Source organism: Diplotaxodon limnothrissa, linkage group LG9 (genome assembly GCF_057381915.1).
Source record: "Diplotaxodon limnothrissa isolate DT_005_m linkage group LG9, D_limnothrissa_male_GT1.1, whole genome shotgun sequence".
NCBI lineage: Eukaryota > Metazoa > Chordata > Actinopteri > Cichliformes > Cichlidae > Diplotaxodon > Diplotaxodon limnothrissa.
Window position 1 is genome coordinate 23,213,845 of NC_140604.1, and position 16,629 is coordinate 23,230,473.

A 16,629-nucleotide genomic window follows, 5' to 3' on the forward strand; every position below is an offset into this window, starting at 1 on the left:
TTCATTTATTCAGTTTCGTAAGTTAATCATGTTTACAGTGGGCCAACCACCAACTGGTGGTAAATATTTACTCTAAATCCATCGATAAGTAATGAGTAATCCTGCTTCAAACACAAAAACACAGAAACAAACTAAACCAACCACAACCGCCATAGCAAAGCTAATAAGAAATAATTTGGCAAATGTTGTGATTTAATGCCATTTTACCTTCAGTTATTCAGCTGATTGTCATCCTTTATGTTAACTTATCACTTTAAACTCATTCAGCATCATAAGCACATAAGGAATAGTCTGTTAATTCCTTTTATTCCTGAGTTTGGGAAACAAACTCCCAGTTGTTCACACAATGAAAAGTGTGGCTTCTCCATCGCTGCCACACAGCTTACATTAGAGAGGCTGACATTACCTGAGTATAGGGCTGCTCGATTATGGCAAAAATGATAATCACGATTATTTTCACTGAAATTGAGATCTCGATTATTTGACGATATTTATTTAACCCTTACGACCTACTATAGAACCAAGTCCGCCAGAGCTTATATTATTATTATTATTATTTTTTTACATGTTGTAGTGCCATTTGTGGGAGCATTTCAAGTTGCTATACATCAATACAACTGTTATAGCCCATATTGTAATAATATGTATGCATTAAGTCCATAGTAATTACATTAATTGCAAAAAAGTACAATAAACTACAAAAAAATAGAAAATCGTTTTTGTTTTTTGTTTTTACATATATTTCTACTTGGAGAAATTTAAGAGGTTTATCCCTCAAAACTTGAAATACAAAAAAAGTTGCAAAAAATAGTTTACAACAACAGGAAATTTATTTTGAGTGTCTTCATAGTTTTATTTTGGAGATACACCAATTTTTATATACTGCAGGAAAAACGAAAAAACAATCCTATGATGCAAATTTGCAAAGAAAACAGCAGGTGCATCAAAATAAACCATTTCCAGCAGTACAATTCGAGTTCTAAGCATCACAGAAACTATTCAGAAAAGTATAGAGTCAAACATGACTTATAAAAACACCAGTATAGGCAATTAAGGCCTACAAGTAAAAAACTACATTTCCGCGAAAATGACGTCACTTCCGGTTTCGGGCAGGAAATGGCGCACATGCGATAGTTCGCGACTTCCAGTGTTGCCAACTTTGTCGCTATATTTAGCAAGTTTTCAGACCCGCTAAAAAAAAAAACGTGAAAGCCCTTATTGCTTTTACTCTCAACAAGTAGCGGGTGCTGTGACGCAGTCAGTTCTTCTTTTACTCTTATGCTGTTTTGTGGATCACAAGGTTTAAAACTACTTATAAACACACACACACAAAGTAACTCCACCAGAGCGCCTATTTCGGGTCACTTTTGCCGGTCCAAGCCCGGGTAAAGGAGCAGGGTTGGAATTGTGACATTAAAAAAAACAATAATTGCTAAAAGAAATTTAATTTGTAGTTCTAAATAAATTCTAAATGCATTTAGGACGTTTTTTACTCACTTTGTCTCTTCCACGATGTTATTTCTCTCTCCAACAACATAGGTTACAATTAGATTAGCATGACCTATTATGCAAATTTGGCGATGACGTCATTTAGCGACTTCTAGCGACTTTTAGGACAACCAATAGCGATTTTCCTTACTGAGGAGTTGGCAACACTGCTGACTCCGTTTCACTGTGGGAAGTGTTATGAACAGCTGATCGGATCACAAAGCGTGTTTCTGGAATATTATGTTTTTGTTCCTGCAAGCGCTTTTTATGCAATTTTTGCAAAGCTTTATGTGGAAGGAAACCGTGACCGAGGACAAGCTGATGGCATCAGATGTAAGTACAACTCCTCCGGTTTCATATGCAAAACAAATTATTGCGCTAGCTTACACTGTTCAGGTTCTACAGGGATTTAAAAATTGTTACACAAAACGGAGCGTGCTGCTCTGACCGGCTTTAAAGGGTTAACGATGACAACGTATTGAATAATGACTTTAAAAAATAATATAAAATAGTGTGCAACACCACTGAAGTTTTTTTTACCTCTCTTTTCAACCAGCGGCAGTCACTCTCCTCTCCAAATAACTTCTGCTTAGCTTTCCGAGCTTCCCTCGGGTCCTCTTAATCAGCGGTCTCCACCCTTTTTTGCGCCACGGACCGGTTTATGCCCCACGGGCCGGCCTTTAAGGTGTCGCGGATAAATGAGGGAGGGGCCAATAATCGGCTCAGTCATTTTTAATGATCGTTGAAAGCCCAGATCGTAATCGTGATTAAAATTCGATTAATTGAGCAGCCCTACCTGAGTACAACATGAACCTTGTGCTGGTATCAGCCAACAGGCTAAGTCACATTTCTAGTGAAAACTGTTAACAGACACGAGAATGACCTTTTTGAGATATTCAAGTTTTGCTTAAATCAAAACTGCTTTGACTGTAAGAAACTTTTGTTTTGTTATAGTTAGCCATATTGTTTATGCTATGTAAAGGTAAATGTCTTGCGGAACAGTTTCACATCTACAAAGCAAAACTCATGACAAAAAAAAAAAAAAAATTAAAAAAATGGGGCTTTGCACATGTTTTGAATGTAGAAATAAAAGTAAAAATTAACTGAATTGTGTGAATGCTAGAAATGTGTAGAGGGGCCTTATCAACACTGACATCCCTCACCGAGGCATGCTGTGCGCTGAGATATTTGGACATATATGCGGGGATTTTACCTGCATGGGTAGCGGCTGGATGCCAGCGTTATCGTCATCCTCCGAGTCGCTGCTCACTTCTGGCCTGGTGCTGCTTTCTGACACTGGCAGCAGCGGCAGCAGCGTCTGCAGGGCCCGGAGGTACAACAGGAGACCCTCCTCTGATAGTGAGCCTGCCAACGCGCATCATTCATCATTACCGCGCACATTAACCCATCTCCCACTCTATAAATCAGTCTCATTACCACACAGAGGAATGTACAGGAGAAACAAGTACAGCACAAGCATGAGCCTGTGTGTTCAGCTCTAAACTCCCACTGACCTAGGCGGTTCTCCCCTGCAGAGAGGACAAAATAAAACAGCCATGGTGCTTGGCTCTGTGCTGCTGAAGAGGAGTCGATCGTGGCCTTAAGGGAGCTCAGGAAAGCCTCGAAAGGGAATGAGTGACGGAAGTCTGATAGTGCCGGGATAAAGAAGTGAAAGATCTGCTCAGTAAACGGAGCAGAGATGAACTCCTCGGTAAAAGCCGCAAATACAAACTGCCTGTAACATGACAGACAAAGCAGATATTAGTACACTGTGTGAAATCCTAACAAAATAAAAATAATATCAAAATACTGTTTGCTCATCGATAAATTCACTAAAGTATGGGTTGATTTAACATCTCCCTGCTCTTTCTACTGTGTGACTTCTCCAATATTGTCTCTCCAAACAGTGCTGCTTTGTGTAGCCTGGTCACACACATCTGGCGAGCCAAGTCAGATAATTAGCTGTTAGAGCCAGTATGTACACAAGTTCCTCTCACTCCCGTCTTGCTTTTCTTCAAAGAAGAAAAGAAGTCCTCTCGTCGTTTGTTATTAAGAATGTCTCAAACCAAGAGACAAACAGGCTGGTATTCTGCACTCCAGCGAGCAAGCAAGTCTGGGAAACTTTTATGGCTTGTTGTAAATTGGTCTGTGAAGCAATTACTGCTTCACTATTGACAAGAGGGACAAAAACTGGTGTAGTTTGTCTGATTGGCTTAATGGATGATTTTAAAAGAATTCAACAGAGACAAACACCTTCTGTTCCTGCTATTATGCCGCTATCGTCTCCACTGTTTACTGTATGTGCCGGGCGTTCTGCAGAATTGTGTAACTTTTGAGACAATTCCTTCAGTAAATAGTTAAACAATACAGGGCAAACTAAGTTTTTTGAATGCCACTGCTTATTGTTTTAGCTTACTTTCCCAAAAAGTGAAAATAGCAGCGCTGTCTTCTTTTTTTGGAGATGCATGCACTAATTTCTCTAAAACTGTCCTTCAGACAATCATCATTGTACGACAAATACTAGCAGGTAATCTTTTAGGGGCGTCTTTCTTGTCGCATCCTGTGCAAATGTTCCTGTTCTCCTGCTTTGCTCACTGTACCTTGCGCCTGTTGTGCAGGAGGAGTAGGTAAAGTGCAGAGGTTTGAGGATGTGCTCCAACAGTGTGCTTGCCAGGGGGATAGTGGGAGCGTCGCTGTACTCCAGACTGGAAGGGAGCCTGTGATTCACAAGAATATACAGCGACCTGTAGTATCCTGATGAGAGGACAGAGAGAAGAATTAACACTCAAAATAATTATCTGAGAAAACGCTAATGTAATTACGTATTTAATATAAACATATTAAAAAAAGAAATCTTCCTGTTTGCAGTAACTGAAATGTTGTAAAAATGAGTCCCTTAAACCTAACATTCAGGCTAAAAAGTAGGATTTTTTTCAGATGTAATGCTAAAAAATGTTTCGTGCAGACAACAATGACTAACTTTAAACCGTGCTTTTGAAATGACTCATGCTTCTGGGAAATCGTCAGTACTTGAAATACACTTGACTTGAATGTAATCCTGTACCAGTCACAACATGAACTGCCCTGTACTGATAAAAAACACTGACAAAATTATATTGACACACATTCAAGATCTCTGCACACCCCTTATTGTTTAATAATTTGGTCTCAACAGGTTTATTTGCACCTATGCTGCAGGAATCTGTGTGTCACTGACATTTCTTTTCTTTCTATAAAAAGAAGAAAAAAAAAAATCCTGACCGCAGACTCACAACAGAGATAAAAGTTAAGCCAGTGAGCTTACCTTTCTGTACCATGTAGTGCAAAATCTGCTCGAGTAATGAAGCTACATTATTAGCATCTGGAATAACGGGAAGATAGGTTCTCTCTGTAGAAAAGATTTCTAGCATTCGCATGGGAACTGCAACATTTAAACTGTCATCCGTGCAGCTCTGCAAGAGTCTAAAAGACAGGAGAGAGCGACAAGAGTGATAATGGCAACTTCTGTTACAGATATCCCATCAGCTTTTGCATTTATGCATCTGTAAGAAAATTATTTATTTCCAATACCTGCAGCAGAAGCCTAAGATCCTCTTGATCTGAAACACGCATGTCTTCTTCTGTGGGCCAACCAACAGCTTCACAAACTGGCCGTTGTGCTTCACCAGGTTCTGGCACAGCCATATCTTTATCAACACACAGGTAGACACAGTTTTGGTCTTTGGCAAACACAACTTTTTAATATATTAGCATCTATTAAATCTATTGATACAACCAAAGGGCCTAAGGCTCGGGGTTTTTTTTGTCTTCTCACCAATCTATGGGCATCCACACTCTGTCTGTAGAAAAATATTAATTGTCTTGATAAGAGGCAGAGACCAACGCCATCCAGGGCGTGTTGAGCTCCTCCCGACTGCGTCTGGCTGACACGCTCGTCAAACTTTGCCCGCTGTATGGCATACTGGAGAAAGAAAGTCACAGGTCACACACTGTAAACACTCTGTTTGAGCAGACTTGGTACAAAAACTGAAATGCTGCTACCACAAATCAATACGGTTCCCAAAACAAGAAAGAAAATGTGATCACCACATTTGCATTTTAACAGAAACAACAAGATGCAGCATCAACTTCTTTTAAGTAAGGTAACACAATATCATTGCTGTAACTGTCTGTGGACCAACCGACTTCCTGATGAGATGCAGAAGTTCACAATTTTGCCTAAAGCCACATGTTTATTTCTGATCTTTGAAGCCAAAAACACTCATCACAAGGACGAAGTTAAGGTTGCGAAAAAACTTGCTATTTCCCACACCATCAAATAGGCAGTGTCATTCATTAGCCAGCTGTATGTTAGAGGGTTTCACATGTCATCGCATGCAATGTCACTAGAATTATGTAATGTATGAAATGTGCTTGCAGACATACCTGTTTTTTCAAGTCTTGGTAACCGCGTACATAGGACTGAATGATAATGGCGTTCTTCAGTCGTCTTCTTTCATCCTGAGCAAATTAAAGCAAAATTTACAAATGCTTGATTGTGCTACTTGCTGCCAATGGTAGCACAACCAGTTATTAAGTTTAGGGGGCAATTGCTTTTTGACATACTATATGGACAGATTTGGATAACTTTCTTCCCTTAATAAATGAAATAACTACTTTAAAAAAAACTGCATTCTGTATTTTCTTGGGCCTTTGTTTAATATTAATCTGAAGCATGTAAGTGTGATATACAGAAAAAGAAATCAAGGAGAAAAAAGCTTTGCAGCACTACACTAGTTTCAACGTCATGCTGACTGTCACAAAGAAATGTGACGTTTATATTTATGAACGCAAACAAATATACTCCTTTTTCATTAATATTTCATGTTTCTTTGCAAGACCAAGCTGGGTGAAACAATGAAAGAACTGACTTTTCAAAATTGCAAATAGTATGAGCTGCAAAATTTTAAAGGGCACCAACAAAAGACTTCAGAAGAGACATTACTTCTCTTTTCCGTCTCTCTTCTTGAGTGCGGTGCAACAGTGATGCCTTCTCCTCCTGAAAAGCAACAAAGATTATTATAAAAATGCAACACAACAACACGTTTTAACCACATCTGTTAAGCATAGAGCTATGTGTGGTTTGTTAATGGCAGCAGATGTATTCCCAGTTTTGAGATGCCACTTACCTTTTTACTCGCTCCTCCAAGGGACACCTTGGGTCTTGTCTTGAAATCTCCCTCAAAGCTGAACATCGTTAGATTTTTTCCATGGACTGACTGACTCGAAGGCTTACTCTAATTTCTGAAAGAGAAAATGAAACAGACCAGTCGTGATGACTTGACTGCCAACTTATAAACAATTAACTTCGGCTAACAGTTTCTCCGACCACGACACTATAAAGCTACGTTTGCAGGCCATATTTTTAGTAGCAAAATTAAACGATTATGAACAGTCAAAGCGGACAACAGTTGAACAACATCACAGGAGGTCAAGTTCAGCCAGACCTTCAGTTTGAATGCAACAATAGTTAGCTAACCGGTTAACTTAGCCGGTTAGCTAATGACTCAGCAGCTGCTAGGGGCTTTAACAAGCCTGCTTCCTCTAAACGACCCCAACAATGAGACACCATATTAAAGCTCATTTATTCGTGACATTTCGTAGCAAGGACAACGTATGTGCAAGCAGCATGATTTTGCTGACGTTAGCAATGCAGCTAACTAGCTGGGCAGCTAAACGCTGAGGCAGGCTAACTTTCCGGGGGGGTGTCTTCCTACCCTACCCGCATGTCCTTTTGACATCATTTCTTTTGAAGGACACACATCTGAGAAAAATAAGCAGCAATGTATGAATCGTTTACCTTCGACTTTTGAGCTAAGAAGTGAGACAGACACTACAACACTGAGAAGGATGTTTACGTTTCTCCAAACGTCAAGTCTTCTTTTCCTGCTCTCTCTAGAAATCAACACAACACCGGAGAGCAGCCTGCATCCGCTTCCTGCAAAGCGAGGCAGCTGATTGGACAGAATGTCTGTCAATACCGTCTCTAAGACCCGCCCTTCTACTAGAGCCATTGAGAAGGTTCTCGGGCTACAGCATGAGTGTGTGTTTGGGTTGAATTTGTCATTTTGCGAGGACCTTCGTGTATTTTTTAGGGAAAAAACACGAAAAAAACACCATTAACTTTTAACCTGATGAGTCTGGGATAGATGTTTAGATTATGGTTAGTGTCCTCTAAAGTAAGGGAAACATGAACCAAGGTCATTAAAGTTAACTAAAGCTAACCATTTTAGGTAATTAAAATAAACAATAAAACTTAGACTAAGGTAAGGGCCAAAACAAATACAGATTATTAGAAAAAAAATATGATTGGACAACACTGAATTTTTTTAAAGCATTGGGCAGAGTGAAAGGCAGTGTGGCAGGTGGAGATGAGTGTCAGAGGTGATTTGTGACAGAATGATAGCACCAAGAGTTAAAGGGAACATGAGACCTCCTGGGGTTTAATGTTTGGAGATAGTTGCACTGATGAAAACACAAGACACTGAGCTGCAGCTGTTTAGAACTGAAAATACTAGATTTACCTTGGGAGTGACAAGGATGGACAGGATTAGAAATTAATATGTTGAAGGGACAGCTCAGGTTGAGCAGTTTGGACACAAAGAGAGGAGAGGCCAAGATGGTTTGGACATGTGCAGAGAAGAGACGGGATATGTGGACAAGAGATACTGGATAAAAGATGCTGAATTTTGAGTTGCCAGGTAGGAGGAAAAGAGGAAGGCATGCAGAGGGTCAGTGTGACGAAAGATACTAGGGATGGGGTGAGATGTTGGGGTGACCTCTAATGGCAACCAAAACAACTGAAAGCAGACAACTATATGGTAAATGATATCACGTGCAATAGAATAATAGCTGAAAAAAGTTAATTTTAAAAAGTGAAGAAAAAAATTTAAGGAGTGAATTAACTGACTTCAGACTAGCTTCATGAAGCAGGTCACTGAAGCCTGAGGAACCCTGAGGGCAAAAAGATCAAAGAGGAAATATCCTGAGTGTTAGTCTTTGTGAGTTTGGTCATATCTGTTAACAAAACCAGCCTGATGAGGCATTGATGCACATGTTTATTTATATCTGGGATGTCTGTGAGTCAACTGATTTCATCAGGTGTTGTGTTTATATTGTAATACCTGCTCTGAACTACATAAATCATCCACTTATCTCATTCAAGAGGTGTTGGAGTCTATCCCAGCTGTCGCTGGGTGAAAGGTGTGGTATACCCTGACACAGTACTAACAGTGAGGCTGTCATGGTCCTTGGATTTTTTTTTGACAGTGTTTTAAAGCTGTGGACTTGCTTTCCATGTGTTATTCTTGAGCTTTTGTTTTAATAGTTCTGCATGATTTTCATGGTTTTAGTTTGTTTATATTTTTTTATTTCAGTTATCCTGCCTCCTTTCTCCTTATTATAAATTATTTGTCTTCATATTTGTTTATTTCCTGTTTTATTTTGGTCATTCTTTGTCTGTTGTGTATTTTTTTAAGCTTACTTCTCTTGCGTCGTTATCCTGATTTAGTTTAGGTGTGTTTTGTTCCTGTTAGACCTCAGGATGTCTGCATATATTAAAAGACTGTTTGTATTAGTTGCCTGTAAGTGGTCCTGTGTCGATCGCCAGTTTGGCTCAATGGGCTTCAGAAACACCAAAATAAATGTTTGTTTTTTGGTTTTTTTGTTAGATATTTATACATTTGTTGACTTTATCCTGTTTTGTTTTGTTTTTTTCTCCGGGACTTGTACATACATGAAGAGGGGAGGGGAAAAAAGACTTTTGGAAACACATGGAAAATGTGATAAAAATAAAGATACTTACATTTCAGTTTTTCTGTGAACTCTCTGGACTTTTCAGGAATTTTATCATTAAAGAGGAAATTAATAGTTCAATGTTAATAAATATATACTTTTTATCCTTAAGTTATCCTTACCATTGATATAGAGAAAGCAAAATTAAAACCAGAGGAGAGTTCTGCTTTGAATTTTATTTTTGGTCCATATATAGGCTTCTGATGACCTCAGCCCTGCTGCTATTCTAGTAATAGTGTTACTGCATGATTGGTCATTGAAACTGTACTGTGCTTATTTTTATCTGAGCTCAAACGAACTCCCGGAAAAGTAGATTTTCTACAGGAAAAGTACATTTAAATAACAATGTTGACAACAATTTCCAGTAATTTGGCATGCACCTTTTTTAATCTTATGTTTATTTTTGAAGAAATACCTTTTGTTCTCAAAAATACTGAAATTAGTTTTACACAAACATGATTTTTGTGAATGCGGTTCAGAGGTCGTGTTGCTTCTACACTCTGTACCTCTGTGATCTCACACCTGTTTTTTCCCAATATCAGTGCTTTTAATAATCAGAAAGGCTAACATTACTGAAAATGTCAGACTAACATTCATAATAAGAATAATAAGATTAAATTCTTTTAGTAGAGTCAACAGATAAAAAAAAATCTGCGCACATGGCACACAGATCAGATTTGTTTTTTGTTTATTTTTTGGTCAAACTGTTGAAATGCACAAATTTTTTGATATTAAAAACCAAGTGTTGCACATTTGATATGAGGAAAAAAAATATTTTAAGCATTTAAATTAAAAATTGTAGTGAAACCTCATTTTTCCATTTAGAATGGAAATTCTGCTTTGAGGACCTTTCATATATTTAGACAAACTTTTTGATTCAGCTGATTTCTTTGAAACTCTGGCAAATTTCGTGTGGAAGGTGAAAGATAACTTTAATACACAAAAGGTCACTGTCGATGATTGTTAATGATAATAATACCATATGATTCAATTCCCCTAACAGAGCCAACAGAACGTGTAAAAGGGACACGCAAGTCTCTGAATGTCATCATTGTTTTAATAAACAAAGAGCAAAAACCTCCCCACTCTGAACATTTCATAAAACGGCACAGTAGCTTTGTGGTGGTTTTGAAAAGTGCACATGCAGTCTGAGATTGAGGTATTTATGAGAGCCGTTAAAGACAAACTATATAGGTCGCATGAATTGACTTAAAAAGATGATGTTGTATTAAAATTGTGCAGGGAGACGCCAAATCCGAAATTAAATAAATTAGATTTAAGTTAAAGAAATAACGTGTAAAATGCTCGAATAATGAATATTTTATTGTTATTATTATTTTTTAATATTTATTATTATCATTTATGATGTTTGTGTTAAAATAACAATCACGAATTAAAGGTCATAAGAAGCTTCCTGTCGTCATTAGACTGGATAATGAGTGTGAACACTGACAATAATTGTCGGATATGGATATAATTGTACTAAAATATATCTATATGACCGCTAATGCATAGTAGTGTATAATAGAAGTACTACCCTTTTGGCACATGTCAACAAATTGCCTGCGCCTTCAGGCTCACCGTGTAACACTTTTGTCTGAGACGAAAACCTCGATATCGAATTTAGTAAAGGGGTTGGATCCTTGGTGTTATTTTAAGTCGCTCACTCGTAATTGCACTGATATATCTGACACCGACATCAAAGATTTCCCTTAAATAGAAAACAAATGTCGTGGAAATTGTACAAAATCAGTATAAAATTCCCGGTTTTGCCAGTTTGAGCGAATTCTGCATTTATTGCGTTAAAAGAGACAGGGCGGGTTCCTTTAAACCGCCTTTTCATAATGAACACATTTACCAAAGGTAATTAATATATAAACTATCTCGATTTGTCACTTTGATTTGTATTTTAGTTAATTGTGAAAGTAATTACGGAGCAAATTAACAGCTTTCAGGAAAGAAAAGGGTTTTAGGGTCAGTTTCCATTGGGCTCCTTATTAATTTTCTCTCTCCTGGATGTGATGAAAAGGAGCTATAAATCTGCGTGATCGGCGAAGGCCAATACTAAATGGCTCCATATTTCACCGCTGCTTTAATAGAAATATTCATGTGGGCTCCTTAATGAAATTAAACCCGTGGTGAGGGACAAGGCGCAGAATAAGAGTCCGGCTGTTGTAAAAAATCAGACAGAAGGCTGATAAAGTGCGTTTAATCGTTGAGGAATATGCAAAAGAAAACTTGTGTTTCGGCAACTCGCATCTGCTAAATATTCCGAGGTGGAGATGTTAATTAAACCCATGGCAATATCATAATAATTTTAAACCACCCTCTTTAATGCCCGCTCAGATTGAACGAGAGTTGCTGTGGGCATCTGGACCGGATATTTGGATTGATTTTTTTAATGCGCTGTTTTCAGAAACATTTTGGTAAAATATTCACAAGTCAATACATTCGAGACTCTAGTACAACATCTTCACATCGTCAACATCTGCGCATTTTCTCGCAGAAATGCTCGAAGCGCATTTGATCGTCTCCTCTCTGTCATACCTCCTCTCTCCTCCACGTTTCCACGCAGGCCCGCGTCCCACACACCCACATCAATCTCCCCCTTATCATTCTGTAATTGCTCGTGATCATCAAGGTCCACAATTAAATGGCGATCCTTTACTTCAAAACTACCCGGTGACTTGTTGATTTCCCCCGAGCAAATAAACGTCCCCGGAGTGCGGTTAGCTGATGAATTGACAAAAACTAATCAGCTTTATTGGTAGACCAGTTAAGGGCAACGGGGTGTCAATAATTCTCATTTTGACCTCCTCTTCCATTAACTTTAAGTGGCTTATTAGACCCACGTCACCCGGAGCCACGGGCCGATTACATCTCTCTCCTCATCACATTTTAAGGCTTTCAAATGCAAAATTTGTCGATGCCTCCTTGTTGATTTTTTAAAAAACATCAAACCATCCGTATTATTCGTCACAGTTCAGGGATTCTATTTTTTAAGGTTACAATTAATAATAAGTTATAAAAACCAACAACGTAAACGCTACAAGCAGAGACGCATGGACCTAATTAATTCAGATGCATAGCGCCATTGTAACGTGTCGCTGTGCGTCAGTCACCTTCAGGTTTTGGAGCGACAGAAGGAGGGCTTTTACTTAAATTTCCCTGTTGGCCTATGTGGCTCACTTTTGCCTATGCAGTTTTTTCCCCCTGAATTTAATGGGTCACTGTTGTCAAGACAGCCACAAATCACTTCACGTGTAAGGTCTGAAAATTGAGTTGGCGTCATAATCCAACTCGACCTATGCGCTTCGTAATATCCCCCCTTATTATCACGGCTATCGTAAGTATGCTTTGTTTTGTTCTGCTTCGGCTAAACCATGTCCCGTCCTCAAATGAACCATGAAGCATGCAGGCCCAAAGACAGAGCTCACCTCTGGAAACGGAATTGTTCTATTTTTATCTGCTCTTGCAGTAGTAATGCGTGTATTCGCTCAATTCTAAGAAAACAGGGATTTTAATACGTGGTTTCTAATGAAATAATATATTTAAATATAAATATATATTTGCTGTCTTTCAAAGTTAAACCAATACTACCAGCTCACTTCTAATCGAAGAAGGTCCTGTATTTTATAAATAGTCACACTGGAAACATGCCAGCCTAAACCTGCTGCTGAAGAATTGCGCATATAAGCAAAATTAGCATCCAGCTGACCAAAAACAGAAAAATATTTCTGTCTGCATCGTTTTTTCCCTCAGTAATGGCAATATTTTATGGAAACAGTAACTCTGCCAGCGCCGTGCTTACAGCAGGGAGGCTTTGTTGGGTGCGCAGTGACGCTTCGGACAGCCCCCTGCCAGAGGGCTGCACCAATCGCCTCCTTCTGACAGGAATTAAGTGTGACACGGAGTTCCTCTCACACACTCCGGATCCCATCATAACTTTAGAGAGGTGGGGAAACGGCTGTGGCTTCTCCTTCAGTCTGAGCAGCAGTGGCGAAAAGGACGCGCACCGGGTCACCGATGGAGAAATCCAAAAACTTTCGCATTGACGCGCTTTTAGCAGTCGATACACCCAAGGCGCAGACCTCGCCGCTGGCGCTTGTCACTTCCCTGTCTTCCTCCTCCTCCATCCCATCGTCTGGAAGTGTGGCAGCCGCGGAGCTGACCACCAGTGCCGATTCTTTACGCGCCGACACGCCGTCTCCGCCGAGGATTCCCACCTGCGGGTTGATTCCCAAACCGGGTTTCCTCAACAGCCCGCACAGCATGGTTGGATTACATCCGCAGAGCACGGCAGGGATTCCAGCACAGGCTCTCTACGGTCATCCCATGTACACCTACTCGGCTGCTGCGCTTACAGGCCAACACCCTGCCCTGTCCTACTCCTATCCACACGGCTCTCATCACCACCACACCAGCGATCCCATTAAACTGACAGCCAGCACCTTCCAGCTGGACCACTGGCTCCGGGTCTCCACGGCCGGGATGATGCTCCCCAAAATGTCTGACTTTAATTGTGAGTAGCAGTTTCATGACACAATATTTTGGCAATTTCAAATCCCTCACTTTGAGTAAAACCCCAAAATATTATTCAGCCCTTGGTTGTGGTGTAGTCTGCTTTATATCTTGTTTAACAGAATATCTTGAAGAGTAAAAATAATGCTGGCCTAGATGCCCATAAACTGTGATTTAACTTGGAAAAAAAGTTCGATTTGGGAATTTCTGGTGCACAATTTCTATCAGATATTATCGTCTGAAGGGAACTGTGCGTGACACACTGATGCTTTTTCATAGAGGAACTAAAATGGACAGATAATGGACAGTGGGAAAGTGGCAGAGGAGTGTGAAACCCACAGTCGACATGCTATTTGCTCACCAGATACTGCCTTTTTGTTTCTGCTCGTTTTAACAGATTTGCTCAAAACTGGGTGGCAAATAGCTTGTCTGTGGATGTATTGATGGCGAGACAAGCTTGCTGTTTGAGAGAACAAGGACGCATAATAAATAGCCTATACTGCCGACTCCTCTTTTTCTTTTCAAAGTATCCTCTACAACACAAGCAGTTTTAATGCGATGATTGTGAATATTTGAATATGATGGCTTTCTTTACATAAAATGCATGACAGAAATTGCTGAATGTGTGAAAGCTGACTTCTTCTTCTTTTTAATATATATATTCATGCAGCTCAGGCGCAGTCCAACTTACTTGGAAAGTGCCGAAGACCAAGAACTGCATTCACGAGTCAGCAGCTGCTGGAACTGGAGCATCAGTTCAAATTGAATAAGTACCTGTCAAGACCAAAGCGCTTTGAAGTGGCCACCTCCCTCATGCTGACAGAAACTCAGGTAAAACATGACTGCACGACAGCACACACACACACACACACACACACACACACACACACACACACACACACACACACACACACACACACACATATATATATATATATATATATATATATATATATATATATATATATATATATATATATATATATAAACTAGAATTTTGCAGAATGATTGAAAGAGTTTGTGTTTAGTATTTGATATGAAAAAATATTTTCTAGCATGTATATGAATGATAACTTTAAGTTATGATAACTTAATTTTTCAACTGGTGTTTCTAAACTCTCAGAATGGAAATTCGGCTTTAAAAAAATCTTTTAACTTAAATTTTTTTTATATATATATATCGATTAAAGCTGATTTTACTATATTCTACAGATATTTTGAAACACTGCATTACATTTCAGGCGGAAGGATGACTGCAATACCCAAAAGGTCAATGTCAGGCGCACGGGTGACTTTTACGCGCCGATAGCACCTTCATTCCTGTGCTATTTTTAGTATTTTTGGAGAATTTTATGAGTTCATGCATAGGCTAATATTGCACATTGAGTGTGGTAGAAAATTAAAGGATAGGGAGAAGTTGACGATTTGTTGCCCAAGTTTCCTTCACACCAGTTTAAATTATTTATTCTGCCCTTTTCCAGGTTAAAATCTGGTTCCAGAACAGACGCATGAAGTGGAAGAGAAGCAAGAAGGCAAAAGAGCAGGCCGCCCAGGAGGCCGAGAAGCAGAAAGGTTCCAAGGGCGGCCAAGAGAAATCAGACGGACTCGAACAGTCGGATTATCACAGCAAGACGGACTCAAAAAATGGCAGAATAAGAGATTTCAGGGACAGTGACGACGACGAAGGCGAAAATTTCCTGTACAACTCGTCAGACTGCTCTTCGGACGACGAGAGGAATCACAACAGTGACATAAGTCCGCAGCCTTGAAGCTTGGAGCAAAAGGGCGAAGGCAGCGTTTTCCATTTCTAGTGACTCTGGGGGGGCTTTCGCTGTAAAATGCAGTTAGATGCATGTAATCCAACCTCTAATCACCTACTTGGAATTGTGGAGATTTTTGTTTTTGTTATGAAAATAATAAAATGTAGGTCAAGATTAGACCCTCGTGTCATAAACAAGCAATAAAGCAGAAGATTTGCGGTTTATATCGTGCAGCACCCGGCTATAGGTAAAACTGTGACGTAGCCTATTGCATGGTTATATGCAAACGCTGTAAACTGGCTCAGGATTTTGCAATATCCACCTGCTGTGATGGTTAGTTTATCAGCAATAATCTTTCAATTATATCCTATCCTATATCCCTTACACTTAATAGTGGCTCTTTTATTTTTGTTCTTTGTGATGTTTTACTTCCTCGGTGCCATATCACACTGGAAAAATGTTATGTTTATTTTTCTATCTGTATTTATAAAACGTACATATAATACATCTTACTTATAATACATCTGCATGCTAAATTATTGTTTAGCGTCTTGGCAAACAATGTGAAATAAAGTGTTTTGGGTTTTTTTTCCTATATAAAACTATTTTCTTTCTTGCAAACGCACTCCCTCTGATTTATGATTTTGCTCGCAGTGTGTTTCCGGACAGAGGCTTGTGTTTTCCTCCTTGCTCTGACAGGTCGGGTCATGGGAATTACTGTTAATAGCGCTGTCAGATCTGTGCAAACGTGCAGTGTGAGCAAACAGCAAGGAGGCAGTCAGACGGAGGAAACATTTCACACCACACTAGCAATGGGCTCGTATTAATAAAGCGTTTTAAAGGCGTGTTAAGCGACAAACTTGGCTGCTCAGGCACTATTTTCAGTACTGAAATCATTCAAACTCATAAACTCAGCTTAACAAAATATAAATAATTGACTATTGACCTCACAGGATGCGCGTTTGTGGAAAATGGGCAGTATTGGTGCAAATATTTTGAGCAATAATAATTTAATAATAAGAATATA

General features: G+C 39.3%; 2 protein-coding genes across 2 annotated transcripts in view; one reads left to right on the forward strand and one right to left on the reverse strand.

Annotated features, from left to right (window-relative positions):
• The window catches only part of ube3c (ubiquitin protein ligase E3C), a 30,206-nt gene extending 22,778 nt beyond the window's left edge, over positions 1–7,428 (reverse strand). Inside the window, exons 1-10 of the mRNA XM_085362874.1 lie at positions 7,328–7,428; positions 6,657–6,771; positions 6,473–6,526; positions 5,914–5,988; positions 5,303–5,449; positions 5,059–5,174; positions 4,793–4,950; positions 4,089–4,242; positions 3,003–3,223; positions 2,702–2,853 (exon numbers count right to left, since the gene is read on the reverse strand). Of these exons, the coding sequence (XP_085219000.1) occupies positions 2,702–2,853; positions 3,003–3,223; positions 4,089–4,242; positions 4,793–4,950; positions 5,059–5,174; positions 5,303–5,449; positions 5,914–5,988; positions 6,473–6,526; positions 6,657–6,722 (1,143 nt within the window). The 5' untranslated portion in view covers positions 6,723–6,771; positions 7,328–7,428. The remainder of the gene's footprint in view (positions 1–2,701; positions 2,854–3,002; positions 3,224–4,088; positions 4,243–4,792; positions 4,951–5,058; positions 5,175–5,302; positions 5,450–5,913; positions 5,989–6,472; positions 6,527–6,656; positions 6,772–7,327) is intronic.
• A 5,919-nt stretch (positions 7,429–13,347) lies between these two features.
• Positions 13,348–15,611, forward strand: mnx1 (motor neuron and pancreas homeobox 1). Its single transcript, XM_085362287.1, has 3 exons — positions 13,348–13,843; positions 14,513–14,673; positions 15,324–15,611. Exons 1-3 carry the CDS (start codon positions 13,348–13,350, stop codon positions 15,609–15,611), a joined length of 945 nt encoding a protein of 314 aa, XP_085218413.1.
• The last annotated feature ends 1,018 nt before the right edge of the window (positions 15,612–16,629 follow it).